The 15953-nt window shown below is 46.4% G+C and overlaps 1 protein-coding gene and 1 long non-coding RNA gene across 9 annotated transcripts in view; one reads left to right on the top strand and one right to left on the bottom strand.

Moving 5' to 3' along the window:
• LOC131489998 (uncharacterized) overlaps positions 1-3791 on the bottom strand; it is a 31757-nt gene extending 27966 nt beyond the window's left edge. For 6 of the 7 annotated variants that reach the window (XR_009250891.1, XR_009250892.1, XR_009250894.1 and 3 more), the window contains exon 1: positions 630-2149. This is a non-coding gene — a long non-coding RNA (uncharacterized LOC131489998). Of the gene's footprint in view, positions 1-629; positions 2150-3696 lie in introns of those variants that run through there. The other variant, XR_009250893.1, reaches the window with a different exon arrangement.
• On the top strand, positions 2645-14886 carry PMAIP1 (phorbol-12-myristate-13-acetate-induced protein 1). Of its 2 annotated transcripts, XM_058691923.1 has the most exons (6): positions 2645-2898; positions 5237-5662; positions 6919-7966; positions 8955-9235; positions 11964-12200; positions 13131-14886. In XM_058691923.1, the coding sequence occupies exons 1-2, from the start codon at positions 2841-2843 to the stop codon at positions 5341-5343; spliced, it is 165 nt and encodes a 54-aa protein (XP_058547906.1). In that variant the 5' UTR covers positions 2645-2840; the 3' UTR covers positions 5344-5662; positions 6919-7966; positions 8955-9235; positions 11964-12200; positions 13131-14886. The 2 variants fall into 2 exon arrangements, with proteins under 2 accessions (XP_058547906.1, XP_058547905.1); XM_058691922.1 differs by lacking the exons at positions 6919-7966; positions 8955-9235; positions 11964-12200; positions 13131-14886 and having other exon boundaries at positions 2697-2898; positions 5237-6835.
• Positions 14887-15953: the final 1067 nt, after the last annotated feature.

The following is a 15953-nucleotide window of genomic DNA, read 5'->3' as shown; positions in this document are numbered from 1 at the left end:
GAACCATCTCAAATTCAGAATCTTTTTTTAATGATTATTATTTTTTTTAATTTTTTTAATTTTTTTCAACGTTTTTTATTTATTTTTGGGACAGAGAGAGACAGAGCATGAACGGGGGAGGGGCAGAGAGAGAGGGAGACACAGAATCGGAAGCAGGCTCCAGGCTCCGAGCCATCAGCCCAGAGCCTGACGCTGGGCTCGAACTCACGGACCGCGAGATCGTGACCTGGCTGAAGTCGGACGCTTAACCGACTGCGCCACCCAGGCGCCCCTTTTAATGATTATTTATTTTTGAGAGAGAGAGAGAGAGAGAGAGAGCGCGAGCGAGCAGGGAAGGGGCAGAGACAGAGGTAGACAGAGGATCTGAAGTGGGCTCTATGTTGACAGCAGAGAGCCAGATGAGGGACTTGAACCCACTAACCCTGAGATCATGATCTGAGCCAAAGTCAGACACTTGACCAACTGATCCACACACGTGCCCTCAAATCCAGAATCTTGAAAATCCTCCATAAATTGCTGACTTGACCCACCTCTGAAGCCTATCTCCTCTTAGCTTCTCTCCTCCCTTCCCCTCCCCGCAAGCTGAATTTGCAATTCGCTAAAAGGCACCACTTGCCTAAGGTTTGTACCTAGTAGGGGTCACGTGGCCAACAACCTTTTGTAATGATAATGTTCCAGGACGAGATTGGCACCCTCTCTGTAGGTAAACAACCGTAGGACTGGCTTTTCTTTCGATGAATGTATTCCCTGCATTTCAGGGCGCACGATGTGGCCAGAAGTTTCCTAATTCATCCAGTCAGAAAGTTAATGGTGTCCCTTAAGTATTAAGACAGTCAAAATGAGCCCTGGGAGAGTCCCCGTGGCTCTGCGCTGTGACAAAAGATTTGGAGGCCCCACCTCTGCGGCGCTTCCCAGGTCGGGGGGATAACTCCTCAGTGCGGCCCCCTCTTAACCCTCTGAGTGTTTACCACACTCAAAACTACGTTGTTTAAACTCAGGAGGAGTCTGGTTCCACGATGATAGCATTGTCTATACTTCTGTAGGACCAAGCCATGAATAACTAAATACTTTCAGCTTTGCGTTGATCGGGTGATCTCAGGTAAATAAACAAGCTCAAACGCCTACTGGGGCCACGTAATGTAAATGGGAAACGCAACAGGGGGGAGCGTGGCGGATGGGAGCTCCCGCCCCAGGTCCAAGCGGGAGAGGCTCCCACACTTCCAGCCAGCTCTGCTCTGCTCGGAAACGGAGCCCCGGTTGTCAGAGCTTCGCCTTTTACAAAGGACGCCAGAGATCGGGGATTTTAATGTAGTCTCTCAAGTTTTAAATGTTGGTAACCACTTCAAGTCTTCAGAAGACATTTTGCAAGTCAATACCCTGAACCAAAAGCAAACACTCCTGGGAGCCAGACAGCCCTAACTGGCCAATTTGTAACCTGGCCACTGAACAGTGCAGATAATTAAGACCATTCACTTTCAAAACAATAACAACAACAACAACAACCCAAACAACAACAACAACAACAACAACAACCACCCCAAACCCCCCTCCCGTTACTGGGAAGGCCACCATGGGTACGGACTCCTGCTCCGTAGGGCCCGGCCCAGGTTCAGATCCTGGCACGACTCTCGGCCAATGTTTTCACACCTGTAAAGCGGCTTTTATGGTTAAGAATGACAGTTTCGTAGGGTTGTTCCGGGGACAGAATGAGAAATGGTCTACCGAAGCCCTCATCGTGAATTGGCCCCCAGTACCCTCTCTCCACCCCAAATTACCACTTCTCTTGATAAGAATGGAATTACTCCAGGCCCGGGCCAGCATCGTGCAAATAACTTCCTATTCCCCAGATACCTCGTTCCCCCGTCCACAAGGGCACTTGACGGTCTACTCTCCTTGTGTTTCTACGCAGCATCCAGATGGGAGAAACATGGACCTATCCGGGGGCAATGTGCTCCACACAGACCTGGTCCGGGCCGAGAGCTCGTCCCTTTGTCGCCCTACATCGCATCCACACACACCAGCACCCCCACTCAAACCAAAACAGCGTTGGCTTGCTGGCTCCGGGGTTTCAAGCTGGTACTTTCTCGCACGCCTCTGGCATCCTCTCCCCTGCTATGAAAGTTGTCTCCCTTCCCCTGCCCCGCAACTACCTCTCCGCGCCCCCCCCCCCGCCCCAGTTCCAGCTTTCCTCCCCCCCACCAACCCCCCGCACTCCTTCCAGGGTTGGCCCGGAGTCTCTAACTGCGGGTTTACGGGAAGCGCCGAGCGCCTGGCCTCCCCACCCCCAGCCTTCCCGCCACGAGAACTTTCCCCTCTCGCGACTCCCGGACTCCCGCCACGACCGCAGCGGCCGCGACCTCGGGCGGGCGCAGCCTCTCGGCCCCGACACCCCCCCCCCCCCCCACCCCCGGCCCCCGGCCCCCGTCCGCGACCGGAGCGATCTGGGGGCGGGGCAGGGTCTCCGCGCCGAGAGCGCTGAGCCCCCCGCCGCGGACCGGCGCCGCCGCGGACCGCGAGCGAGTCCGGGCAGGTCCTCCCCACGCGGCTGCCCCCGGGGGGAGGGGGGGGGGCGGGGGCGGGGGCGGGCGCAGAGTCAAGTTTCGCTACGTCACCGTCCCCGGGAAGTCCCCATAAGAGGAGAGCGCGGGAGCCGGCCGGCGCTCAGACCTGAGAGGTGCGCGCGCGCCCCTGTCGTCGCTGGTAGAGTTGGGTCCCGCCGCCCCGGTCCGGCCCGTCCCCGCCGCGCGTGCAGCTCGCGTGCCGCCGCCCCGAGGTGTTCGGGGTGGGGGACCGAGACCCCCGGGCTCCTGCGGCACGGTGGCCGGCGGCCGCTGGCGGAGATGCCTGGGAAGAGGACGCGTAAGAGTGCGCAGCCGAGCCCCGCGCGGGCCCCGGCAGGTAGGGAGCAGCTGGGTCCCGCTGAGAACCCGGCCGGGGCCGGGGCCGGGGCGGGGGCCGGGGCGGGGGCCGGGGCCGGGGTCTCGGTCGCGGCGGGCTCAGTCCGTCGGCACGCGGCCTCCGGGTCGGGCAGGTCTGCGCCCCTGCATGTGCTTTGGGGGCGCCTCCAGGAAGCCCTGCGGGGTTTCCCCCGGGACCGTGGAGACGGCGCGGGAGGAAACCCGATTTGGGATGCGGATGGCGGTTTGGGCGGAGGCAGAAAGCCTCTTCTTCGCTTGCTTCGCTTGCTTCGCTTGCTTCGCATCCCCAGTTGCTCAGCCCTGGGGCCGCGGGGAGGAAAAGTGCAAGTGCGGGCGACCATCACGAGGAGAAAGTCATTGTCACGGCAGGTGGGGGCGGGAGAGAGACTCGGGGAGCCTCCAGCGCTTCCTGAGACTAGCCCTCTTCGTCCTGAGGCGAGGACCATGGAGGTCCCCACTCTGAGTGTGGCCACTCTCGGGCCCCCCAACACAAAAAAGCAGTACTTGCCTTGGTACCTTCACGCTCTCCCACAAAGGACTGATGGAGCGCTACGGAGGCCCTGCGAGGACCACTGCGGCCAGGAGCCTAGAAAGTTTTGCTTCTTTGTTAAAAGTGCAACATTTTAACAATCGTTATTATTGCGGGGATGGGATAGGAGAAGAACAGGAGTTGGTCTGCAGTGGTTTTTAATCCATCCACTTTCCCCTCCTCCCCACATATAGCCCCATCAAATAACTTTTCAGAACCCCCCCTACCCCCTCCCCTTCTAAATCTTACCAAACAAGGTAGTCATCTGCCAAGTGGCTGTAGCGAAGAAGGCAGAAAGGCTCTGGGCTCGAAATCCGTCCTACTGCTATTGCATCAGACGATAATGGCCCCCTTTTAAAGTTGGTTTCGCTTTATAGAGCCCCTGAGGCGTGCAAAGGAAGTGGTGATTGACGATACGGCCAAGGCTAACTTTGTACCTTGTTGCTGTCTCTCGGGTCTTGCTTGGGAGGGAAAAAGCTTGGCCTACCTTTTGGGAAGTCCAAGAATTCTCCTGTTTTGGGAAGGCCTAACCTGAGAATAACCTGCCTGCCATTTAACTTCGTTCCCAGTAATAAGGGCCCTCTTAAACTTAATTAGATTAGTAATACATTGTTTAATTGAGATATAAGTGACCTGTGACATTGTATTAGCTTTGATGTGGTATATGCATATATCAAATGATGATTTGATCTATGTATACATTGTGAAATGATTGTCATAATAGATTTAGTGAAGATCGCCACTCCTCCTAGTTACAATTTTTTTTGTTACTACATTTATAGAAGTGTAATGAACAGAAAGATTTAGGAAACAACTAGCAGCTATTTTCTGCCCGCTTTTTTGGTGAAAGGGATCATTTTTTTTAAACTCTCCTAGTAATCCTTTTTCTTCAATTAATGTTTGTTTAATTATAATATCTCACATTTAAAACGTAGTACACATGTGAGTTAAACGTTATATTTTCTGCTTCACTCATAAAGGCAACAGATTGGTACAAATTTGGTTTGTCAAAAGCACACTTTACACCAATTTATGTATTGGTGTTATTGTATGTTAGCCAATTTGACGATAAATTATATTAAAAAAAATAAAAGATTATTGGCCCCCAAAGGAAAAAAAAAGAGTATAGGAAGATTGTATGAAAAAAAAATGGTTTGTAGGAAGAATTTGATTTACAGTAGAATATAAATTTCTAAGTTATTTTAGAGAATGTGGGCTTAATTTGGATACAAGATTTTATGAGACTAGATTTCAAAGAGTTTTTTTAAATGGGGATAAGAACACATTTGGATTTGCCTATTAATGAAGGCATAATATGAGCTGTGAATTACTGCCATTTATAAAATAAATCCTACTTGAAAACAACATAAAAAAGTTTAGAATTCCGACTTCTGTTCCCCCAACCAGCCTTAAATGAGAGAGAAAAGGATGACATCATCTGAGGCTGGCAAAGGCTCACTAAACTGCGGTGTGTGACATAAATGTCCCTATTGAAAGAAAGATGACATTTACCTCATCCGGTATGCGTTAAAAAAAAAAAAAGACTTCAAAGTAAAAGTCTTCATTCTTACTGTAACTGTTGTTTTTTTGTTTATGAGTCACACCGTGTTAACATATGTCGTGTGTGTTCTAAGTAACCTTTCTCACGTTCAGAAAATGGGTGTGCATAGAGCTAAAGTTGACATAAACGCTTCACTGGATGCACACTCAGCTTGCCCCTCAGATGGGGCTCTTGCCGGTTACAGTTTGTCATGTCAGCATGATTTTGATGGTTTGCTTTCCTTTTCAGAGCCCGAAGTGGAATGTGCCATGCAGCTCCGGAGATTTGGAGACAAACTGAATTTCCGACAGAAGCTTATGAATCTGATATCCAAACTCTTCCGCTCGGGAACCTGACTGCTTTGGGAGCTTTCGAATGAGGAGATGGCTTTGAGACGGAAGGTTCCCCAGTAGATGCAAATTTCATCAGTTAGAAGAGACTGCCTTGTAATGGAGGTTGTGAGGGAGATCTCACTTGCTTTTGGATGCCCTTGGAAACCAGGATGGGATACATCCAAGAGGATTTCTGTCGGGGATTTCCCAGAAGTCATTTTTCTGGGGCTCGGGAGAATGTTATAAGACCACTTTGTTTATTTGTAAGGCAAGAATGGAGGAACTGTGCAACATAAGGAATGAATTACTTATACCTTGAGTTTTTACTTCGAAAATTATTCTGGTATGTGTGCTGAAGGTTGCTGCCCAGGGGTGCTGGCAAACGGATAACGGTGGGCAGGGGCAAGAAAGAGCGAATGTTCAGTGTTGGTTTTCACCTTTGGAAGACAGAAAAGTGCTGTATAGTCTTCGGTTTATATATTACCTTGTTAAAAGTAAAGATTTCATTCTGGAAACACAATGTCATGGTGAATGTTGATCCCATAGGTCACTACAAAATATAGGGTAAATTTGAAAGCTTTTTCCTTTTGACTCAAAATGTATTGCTTCTGTTTGGATGACCCTTCATTGAATTATGTCCCTCTGAATCTTCGCTGGAAAGTCTGTACTTGGGAAAAAATGTGACAGAGATGTTATATGGTGCCAGTAAGATTCTTACCGGTTAGAATGTTACAACATAAAGAACGTGGGAATTTGCATACTGAGAAATAATGGGGGAAAAAGGCGATTTAGGCTTTCTACTGCTGTAATTAAAACTTAGTGAAACAAAAATTCTCAAGTAACTTGATAGGAAAATGAATGTATTTCTAAAGAAGTTTTGAAAATCTGTAAGTTGCCTTTTCTCATACTAGTCAGTGTACCTCTTTCAAGAAGTGGTCCTTTAAAAGAAATTAAGCACGTTTTACATAGGATATACTTTTTTAAAAAAAGAGAATGCATTGCTCATCCAGAATGGAAATCTCATCTATATGTGTAGTTTGCATTATAATAATATGTAGGTTCTGTGAAAGGTATATGAATTTCCCCCTTTTATTGTTAGAAGGCCAGACTACCGACAAAGCCCCCAAATACATAAAAAAGAAATAATAATGTCATGATTGAATTTCAGCAAGAATGATCTTATTTATTTTACCTATTTATAAATAAAGTATTTTGTTCAGTTTCAAAGCGTATTCGTTAAAGTTACATTTTTAGATTATGAGACCAGGCTTTCATAAGTACTTGAACAGTAAGAATGTTTTCATGATAGGCTGTAGTCACTTTAGATGAAAAATTACCTCAGTATCTGTTTTTCTGCAGTGTTACTTAAGGCTGTTAGTTTATTTCGTGGCAACGATGTTTTTTGATCTGTCTGGAGGCAGATATTTTGCCCTATGGATATTTATGGTCTGTAATTGTATTTATACAGGTAAAACTTTATACTGTAGCTGTAAACTATTAAAAATTATCACCAGTCTTGGCTGTGTGTTTACTTCGGTCAGGTAAGCTGCCGAATGTTCGTTACGAAACCAAAATCGTTTCACCGATTTCCGTCTGCAGGCACATGGCTGATCACCGCCTCCTGGGTTCCAGCTCTGGGGCAGGAGTGGAAAACACGGGGACGTTTAGCATGACTTCTGCTGTCAAGGGACTTATGGTTTAACTGGCAGAGGAGATAGCGGAAAAAGAAGATATTCGTGCCAGGCGTGGGTCTCGAGTGCCCTCGCAGTACTGCCTGGAGAGTGATTTACTTAAAGGAGTCTTCAGAGATGTGGGACCTCATTAGAGACCCGGGGAGCCCTCCTTGGCCGCCCTGGGGCCTCTGCCTTGGCAGTTTCCTTTTAGATGGCCTAACGCTTCACCCTTCCTCCGCCCCCACCCTGAGCAGCAAGTATTGCTTCATCCGAAGCCAGTCGTGTGCAGAAGTAGGTGTCACTCGAGTGCCCTTCCAGTGTGAGTGAGAGCTCCAAAGATCCTCCTAATTTGTAGCTTCGAACTGGATGGCGTCTTCCTGCTGAAAGTGTGGAATGTGTATGGCCTCCCTGTGCTGGGGAGGGAGAGAGGAGGGGCTTCAGGAGGAGGGTGACCACGGGAGAGGGAGAGGGTGACAGCCAGCTGGGGACCTGGGAGGGGGGGATGAAGGGCTGCCCCGGGGCATCTCAGGAGCAGGGCTTGGGGGCAGGGGGGAGATTGGCAATGTAAAGGGTGGGGGATCTGCAGGATTTGGTTTGAGCCTCTCTGGAAGAGTGACTCCTGTCCCTTTGCCTCTTTGGAGAGCCAGAATCGAACCCTTGGTGTTAATTAGGTTTGCTATGAGCGGCCTTGCCCCTCTTTTATACAGGGAGTAGCAGGAAAGCCTTGAACAGTTCACAATCTTCGGGCTTGAGAACTATGTATGTTCTGAGAACTCTTTTTTTTAAAAATTTTTAAAATGTTGTATTCATTTTCTGAGAGAGACAGAGCATGAGCGGGGGAGGGGCAGAGAGAGGGAGACACAGATTCCAGGCCCTGAGCTGGGACGCGGGGCACGAACTCAACGAACCATGAAATCGTGACCTGAGCTGAAGTTGGATACTTAACTAACTGAGCCATCCAGGTGCCCTGAAAGGTATCAATCTTTACGTTTTTTTAATGGTTAAAGAAAAAGAAGCCCGAGTTTGAGCAGAGGCCCTGAGAATGCTGTTTCATACCTAGCCTAGTCTGGATTCCTTTTCAACTGAGCTTATGGTTTCTATGGGGCTTGAACCCCTGAACGGGGAGATCATGACCTGAACAGAAGTCAGTCGCTTAACTGACTTGAGCCACCCAGAAGCCCCCCTCCCCACCTCAGGACTCTGAATGTAAAAAAAATTCCCACGATGCCCACATCATTGTAATTGTAAATGCTGACTAACAAAAAGCTACCAGGAATTAAAAAAACAGTTTGACTTGCATTTATATATTTATTATTTTTTTAAATTTTTTTAAGTTTATATATTTTGAGAGACAGAGCAGAGGAGGGGCAGGGAGAGAGAGAAAATGCCAAGCAGGCTCCATGCTTTCAGTGCAGAGCCTGATGCAGGGCTTGAACTCATGAACCATGAGATCATGACCTGAGCAGAAACCAAGAGACAGATGCCTAACTGACTGAGCCACCCAGGTGCCCCCGACTTGCATTTATATTTAAGAGAAAACCATAACTCGTATATTTGAAAAGTCACCTAGAAATGGAAAAGCGCTATTCGCAAAATGGTTACATAAAAGTATAATTTTGCTTCTGAATTACTTCTAGTTAGTTTAAAATTGAGCAAGAAGGGGCACCTGGGTGGCTCAGTCGGTTAAGCGTCCGACTTCGGCTCAGGTCATGATCTCACGGACCGTGAGTTCGAGCCCCGTGCCAGGCTCTGTGCTGACAGCTCAGAGCCTGGAGCCTGTTTCAGATTCTGTGTCTCCCTCTCTCTCTGACCCTCCCCCATTCATGCTCTGTCTCAATAAATAAACGTTAAAAAAATTAAAAAAAAATAAAATAAAATTGAGCAAGAAAAAATTCACTGCCTTCTGCACAAACACGTTTGCAATCCTTCACGTTAACAAAGTTACTGTCATTCCCTCCACAGCAAGTATAAGTGAAGCCTTCCCAGGCTTCACGTCTTGGATTAAAGCAATAGCGAATCACATTAGCAGAGCGCAGCCCCTCACCCTTTAAACTGTGGCAAAACTGATGGACCTTTGCGGGGGGGAAAAAATCAGAAATGCAATAATACCAGAATTAAGAAGCTGTGACCATCACTGAGGGAGCTGAAGAAGATCGAATCCCACAGAAACTTCATTCTGAATCCTAAATATACTAAACCGCTGAAAAATTAGTGCCTCTGGGACACCTGGGTGGCTCAGCCAGGTAAGCATCTGACTCTTGATTCCCGCTCAGGACATGATCTCACAGCTGGGGAGTTCGAGCCCCGCATTGTGCTCTGTGATGCCACTGCAGAGACTGCTTGGGATTCTCTCTCACGCACTCTCTGTCCCTCCCCTGCCCGCATGCTTTCTCTCTCGCTCAAAACAAAAATAAAACAAACAAACAAAAGACCCCAAACACAACAAAAACAAAACCACAAAAACCAAAAACCAAAACCAAGCCAAAAAGCAAAAAACCCTTAAAAAATAAAAATTGTGCTTCAAATGTCAAGAAAGCTAGCACCTATAGGGACGGAATTTCTTCTGAAGTTATGTCCTTGTATCATTTGAATGGGTCATCAGGTAAAAATGGGCTATGCTTCGAGGGATAACATGACATGCTTTGGTAAACTTTCTTATGTCGATAGGGTTTTTTTTTTAAATTTATTTATGTATTTAAGTAATCTGTACACTCCGCGTGGGTCTCAAATGCACGACCCCAGGATCAAGAGTTGCACGGTCCCCGGACTGAGACCGCTAGGCACCCCCTCCTATGCAGATAGTTTTATTTGAGATGTTTTTATCAGCTCTCCTACCATCATTAATCGAGAAAACAGGTATCTAATTGTGTCATTTACATTTACACAATTTAAGAGAAAACCGGCAAAAACATCTCAGTAATTCAAAGATTTTGCATCGTCAACACACTACAGCTATAGAGCTTTATCATAGTCTCTCCCAAAGCAAGTTTTCCTTTTTTTGGTGAATTTATTTATCTCTGTGTATGTGTCTCTCCTGTGCTTAGGCGAAATGCCTGTATTGTCTCTCTACAAATATTAAATACTGCCCAAATAACCCATCATTTCAGGGCCTGTGGGGGCTGGGCAGGGATGCAGGTAGGAAACGGGGAGGAAAGAAGAGGGATAGAAATCTCTTTGTGCTGTAATTTGCAATTACTAACTAAAGGATACAGAATTCCCATCAAAACCTTTAAAAAGAAATTTTCAAATTTTTAGCATGTTGAGTCTATACTTATCCCACTATCTCATGTGTACAACTGATTCCATATGTGCTCATGGCACTCATTAATGAATACTGTAATATTTTAGTTTACTTTTTTAAGTAAGCTCTGTGCCAAACATGGGGCTTGAACTCATGACCCCGAGATGAAGAGGCACACGTCCTACCAACCGAGCCAGCCAGGGGCCCCCCGAATACTGTAATTTTTTGTGTACATCGAGGGGATGAGAAATAGTTCTAAAGAAACAATGACGAAGAGGAAGCAAACACTCAAATCATGGCTTTGTCACTTTTCAGCCCTGAGAACTTGGCAATTCATTAGCTTCTCCTAGCTTGTGCTCTCGCAGGTAAAAAATGGGAATAATACTTCATATGGCAATTGCATGAGGACTGATAATACATGCGGGCGGGGGCGGGGGCGGGGGCGAGGTGGGGGGAAACAAAGGTCGTCTGTCATCTATCACCTCTCTCTTTATCATCTATCTATCAATGTATCTATGAATGAGATAAGTTGTTTTCTTCAGTCTAAAGACTCTGTGTGCTGTGATTTGGGCTGTTTAATCCCTTGAAATAACTCTGCCCCTACCCCAGCACATACACACACACACACACACACACACACACACACACACACACCTTTGGGCTGGAACAGCATAAATTGTGAAAAATCTTGCCAAACTCCTCAAACCTTTGTCAGAGGGAATGACCCAGCAGGAAGATAACTGGCACCTTGAAAAAAGTCACCACCAAGAGTGACAAGCCGTACCGAATGGAATCCTGACGCTGGACTTTGAGGGCAAAGCCATCAGTGAGCTTCGAGACCCTGAGCCAGGCAGCCTGTCTGAGCCAGAGTGATTCCCCTGAATCACCTCTCAGGTCACTTGTGGTTTGAGACAGAAACTGGGACGGCAAAGGGGTCTGGAGACATCTGCCACACGCCTGGTCCTAGCAGACCCGCTCCGGACCTCACTCACGACACACGGTGAACTGAAGGGTTTGCAAAAAGAAGTAGGAGAGTGGGTGTAAAAAGTCCCCTCCAAAAATCTCTTTTCCAAGTTCTTCTCCTCCACATTGATTGAAGTCCTGGAGGAGGTTGGGCAGAAACATCTTGGACTCAGAAGTATTTTCTTGGACATGAAAATTCCCCATGTGTTCTGGCTTCTCCGGGGGGTGGTGTCACTGAGTCTGGGCTGCTTCTTATATGCAGCTGAAAATAGAAGGGGTCACCTGACAGGACACACCCTACCCTGTATCTCACGTCATAGGTCATCGTTCAAGAACAAAACCTGTGTCAGTACAATCCAGGCCCTTTCTCTGTTAAGGACTTTCAGAAATCAGTTTAACAAATTCAGACCTACCGACAGTCTTCTTCCAAATCAGTTGATTTAAAAAAACACCAGAAAAGTGGGAGAATTGAGGAGTTATAGGTGGGGACTTAGGATTCCTTTACTTTGTAAGGCTGGGGCCCCAGACTGCTCCCAGGTGTGATTAGAGACTGCACAGTGGTGAAAAAAAATTTTTTTAAAGAAAGAAAGAAAGAAAGAAAGAAAGAAAGAAAGAAAGAAAGAAAGAAAGAAAGAAAGAAAGAAAGAAAGTCTCACAGTGCATGGAGCCTGGGCTTGGATTTGGGCTGGAAATGGAATGTGCAAATAGCCCTTTGATATTTCTTGTGTCTTAATGAAAGACTTTTTTTTTTTTTTTCTTTTCATCAGGCTCTCTCACTAATGACCTCTCACGGAGCTAGGAGATTTGCCCATTTCCAACTTCACATCTATTTTTAAAACCACAAACTTTCTTTCGCCACAATTGTCACTGGCTTTGGACTTTGAAATCAGCTACGGTGTTGCCACTTACTCTTTGCAGGACTCTGGATAAGTGGCTTCGGCTCCGTTTTCTTATAAAACAGTGTAAGATATACCGGTTTCAAAACTTCTGGGGAATCAAACAAGGTGAGAATGTGCATGGTGTGTGGCTCACAGTCATGCTCAGTAAATGCCAGTTAACTTCACTTTCAAGACGGAGGGTTAGATATTAGCTTCCTTACAAAGCTGTGGAAGATCTTGCCCAATTAAGATTATTAGACTCAAATGAAAGCTTTTGGAAAAAAGGCAGTGGTGAAGCTGGAAAGGAAGTGGCAGGTTTTCCCTTGATGAGACCATCTGTTTTTAATTTATAACCTTCTAGTGATGGTAAAACCTTTATTTTCACTCTGTACATAATAGGCTTCATGAATGCTACTGAATTGCCCAAAGCTCCTGGCATGTATTCATATAAAAATGCAGGTCCTGATTTATATAATACTGCATCAAAAAATAGGAAGAAGGGGGGCACCTGGGTGGCTCAGTGGGTTGAGCGTCCGACTTCGGCTCAGGTCATGATCTCACAGCTGGTGAGTTCAAGCCCCGCATCGGGCTCTGTGCTGACAGCTCACAGCCTGGAGCCTGCTTCAGATTCTGTGTGTTCTCTCTCTCTCTGCCCCTCCCCCACTCATGCTCTGTCTCTGTCTCTCTCTGTCTGCAAAAATAAACATTAAAAAAATTTTTTTTAAAAATAGGAAGAAGGTCCTGTGTAGTTACTTTGGACAGATTTGGGTAAGGGAATTCAGCAGGGAATCATAAAAGGCAGTCTCTCCCCTGGGATGAAACTGTGAAAATAAAATGTGCTAATTTGGGGAACAGAGGTTGAATCCTGGCTGCTTCTTTTTTTGGCTTTAGGAAACCACAGGGTTTCCAGAGGACTTCTCTTGAGTCTGTGTTCAGATCACCAATACTTCCCCAAGAGAAACACTTCTTAGTAATCACTCACAAGGTGATACAATTTTATTGTATCATCCAGTGGTCACCTACTTGGAACCTCTGATTAGCTTTCTTATTTTATAGGGGAGAGGGCCCGCCTCAGAGAATCAGCAGTCTCCCCGAAGTCGATTGATTGATTGGCAAGTGGCTGGAACACTCATGGGATTCGAACTCGAGCCTTTCTAACCTCCAAACAGTCTTCCCTGGCCACCACAGTCCAGCCGGCTTCCCACAGGGGCCCGGGGAAGGGCCCCGTCCCAGAGCAAAGCTAGTTTGTTTTCCGCTCCGGTGCCTCATTAGATGCAGCCAGGTTTTATGCCCCTGGGTTTTCTAAGGGTGCAGGGTTGATTATTAAACCAGCTGATATGTGAAAAATACTGATAAGGTCAGTGCCAGCTCCCCCCCCCCGCCCCCCCCCCAGCACAGAGCTGCAGCTGGGCGCTCCTAGGTGATTTCCAACCCCCAGTGATGAAAACGTGACCTCAGAAAGGGTGTCACGTTATTCCAAGAAGCCAGAGGGAACCTGGAGGCAAGGAAGGTGTTGGGGCATCTCACCCCTCCGGAGGGATGTTGTAGGGAATGAACATGGAACTAATTCTGAAAGGCACACTCCCTGCCGGCTTGCTTTTTACCGGTGAATGCCAAAACAGCACCTTCCTGAGACAGACCTGCAGGAGCTGTTTGTGATGGGAAAGAAAAGGGTTCAAAGAAGCCAGTCAAAACAGCAATTTGTGTGTTTTGTCGGATTGGGCTGCCCTATTTCAGCAAAGCCAAGCAGCGGCGAGGAAGGAAGAAGAAAATGTTGCCACCATTTTTTTTTTTTTTTAAACCCAAACAATAGAGAACATCTAAGTGAACCAGTCTGCCTTCTTGATGATTCATTCAGACAAGTGTCGGAGGAGGAGGAGGGGCAGGGAGCGTTGGGTGGTTGTGGCGATTGTGAAATCCTTTTGTTTTTCGAAGTTTACTTTTTAGTAAGAGATTCCCAGATCCTCTGTCTGGAGGGCACGCACGCGTTTATCAGAAAGCAGAGAGCAAAAACATCTTACTTTGCCCATCTAAAAAAAAAAAAAAAAAAAGACCCAACGCCGTATGGCACCTGCAAATAAAATGATAAAAATACTCCTTTCCTCTTCTTGAAACTTTTATTGGTGTTGCATTAAAAAGAACAGGTTTCTGAGAGTTAGGACTAAACTTTTATTTAAGTTTCATAATATAAATATAGAAGAACATAAGGAAGTCAGGCTAACACTTCACAGAGGACCCATGGGAGCCCTGGGAAAGTGCCAGCCAGGATGATAAATCTGGACTTTTCTTCCAGACTTGAAATTAACAGACAGGAGGAAGAAGGGCATTAAGGCTGCCTACGTGTGCCACTTCCAACCCACACTTTTTCAAGCATCAGCTGGGAAATGAAGAAGTGTGCATTTCTACATGTCTTGGAACAAAGTCTGGTGTAATTTTCAACCCAAGTCATCTTATAGATACATAGGAATTCTCTTCATAATGAATATTGCTAATAGGACATAGATATTAGCCCTTCCATTATGCATTTTACTGTCTCATCCTTAAAGACTAGGGAAAGTTTCCTAGCCCTGGTTTACCTGGACCAGTCCTGGTTTTAAAACTGAAAGTCTCGGGGCACCTGGGTGGCTCAGTCGGTTGAGCGTCCAACTTCGGCTCAGGTCGTGATCTTATAGTCTGTGAGTTCGAGCCCCGCGTCGGGCTCTGTGCTGACAGCTCGGAGCCTGGAGCCTGCTTCAGATTCTGTGCCTCCCTCTCTCTCTGCCCCAACCCACTCGCGTCCTGTCTCTCTCTCAAAAATAAATAAACATTATAAATAAATAAAAACTGAAAGTCTCATGTTCTGCAAATGCCCTCCTGCCTGGGCAACCTGGGACAGTTGGTCACCCTGGTGTGGCTGTAATGCACTTTTATCTCTGAGGATCTTCATTGAAATAAACTAGATCTCCCTTCTCTTTTCCACTCTCAGCTCATTTGTGAAAATAGATTAAGTATAGCTCCCCAGCCCTGTGGAAGCCCAGGATTTGTAAGGGGACTGAAAAAGATCATGGATGTGATGCTCTCAGCCTAGAGCCTGGCAGTTAGCAAGCCTCCAATAAATAGTTGCTGAAAAAAAATACTCTGGGGGATTACAAAGAGTGTACAGAAGCCAAAGGTTATCACGGTTTTTATTGGAATTATTAAGTACGTACTGAGTGGAGATGTGAAAGAAGTCATGATTCATGGACTTTGCAGTTTAGCTGAGGAAACGGACGAGTGCAACCAGATGAAACATGCAAGTGGTCCAGAATTAACAGTTATAAACCACGAAGGGGTCCCTTGGAGAAAGGACAAAAGTCAGGTAGGGTCAGGCTTTTGCTTTCGGTTTGTTAAAGATTTTATTTTTGTAAGTAATCTCTACCCGCAAAGTAGGGCTCAAACTCACAACCCCGAGATGGAGAGTCGTATAGGTATTTTTTTATTTCAGAGGTAAATGTTGCTTATCAGAGAAGTCATTTCACTATCAAAATGGCCCGTGACTCAGAAGTCTTAACAGGCAGGTCTCCTAAGGTATCATTGGGACACTTATTTAGAGGCTGGTTGACTTCCTCAAACATGTATTTTTATCAGCAAAACCTTTCATCTCCAGTTTTTCATAGGTACTGTTTTCTTAAAGGTTACTAGTGGCCTACTTGCCCCATCCCAAAGGCCTCTTTTAAAATTGCATCACACTCAACCTCAGAACATCACCTCCTCCTTCAAACTTATGTAAAGTGATTAGCATACCATATCACATGCCTGAGTCCGCTTAACTCTCCCTGGCAAGTTCCCCTTTCTTGTTGGTCTTTAAATGTCAGTTTCCCAAGGTTCTGCTTTCTACATGTTCTCTAAGAGTAGTGACCT

Source organism: Neofelis nebulosa, chromosome 11, assembly GCF_028018385.1.
Source record: "Neofelis nebulosa isolate mNeoNeb1 chromosome 11, mNeoNeb1.pri, whole genome shotgun sequence".
NCBI lineage: Eukaryota > Metazoa > Chordata > Mammalia > Carnivora > Felidae > Neofelis > Neofelis nebulosa.
Note: the sequence above shows the minus strand (reverse complement) of the source record. Positions and strands in the feature narration are given on the sequence as shown.

Coding starts and splice junctions, on each gene's coding strand:
- PMAIP1 (XM_058691923.1), top strand. CDS start 2,841: ATGCCTGGGAAGAGGACGCGTAAGAGTGCGCAGCCGAGCCCCGCGCGG. Junction 2,899..5,236: donor CCCCGCGCGGGCCCCGGCAG/GTAGGGAGCAGC, acceptor TTTCCTTTTCAG/AGCCCGAAGTGGAATGTGCC.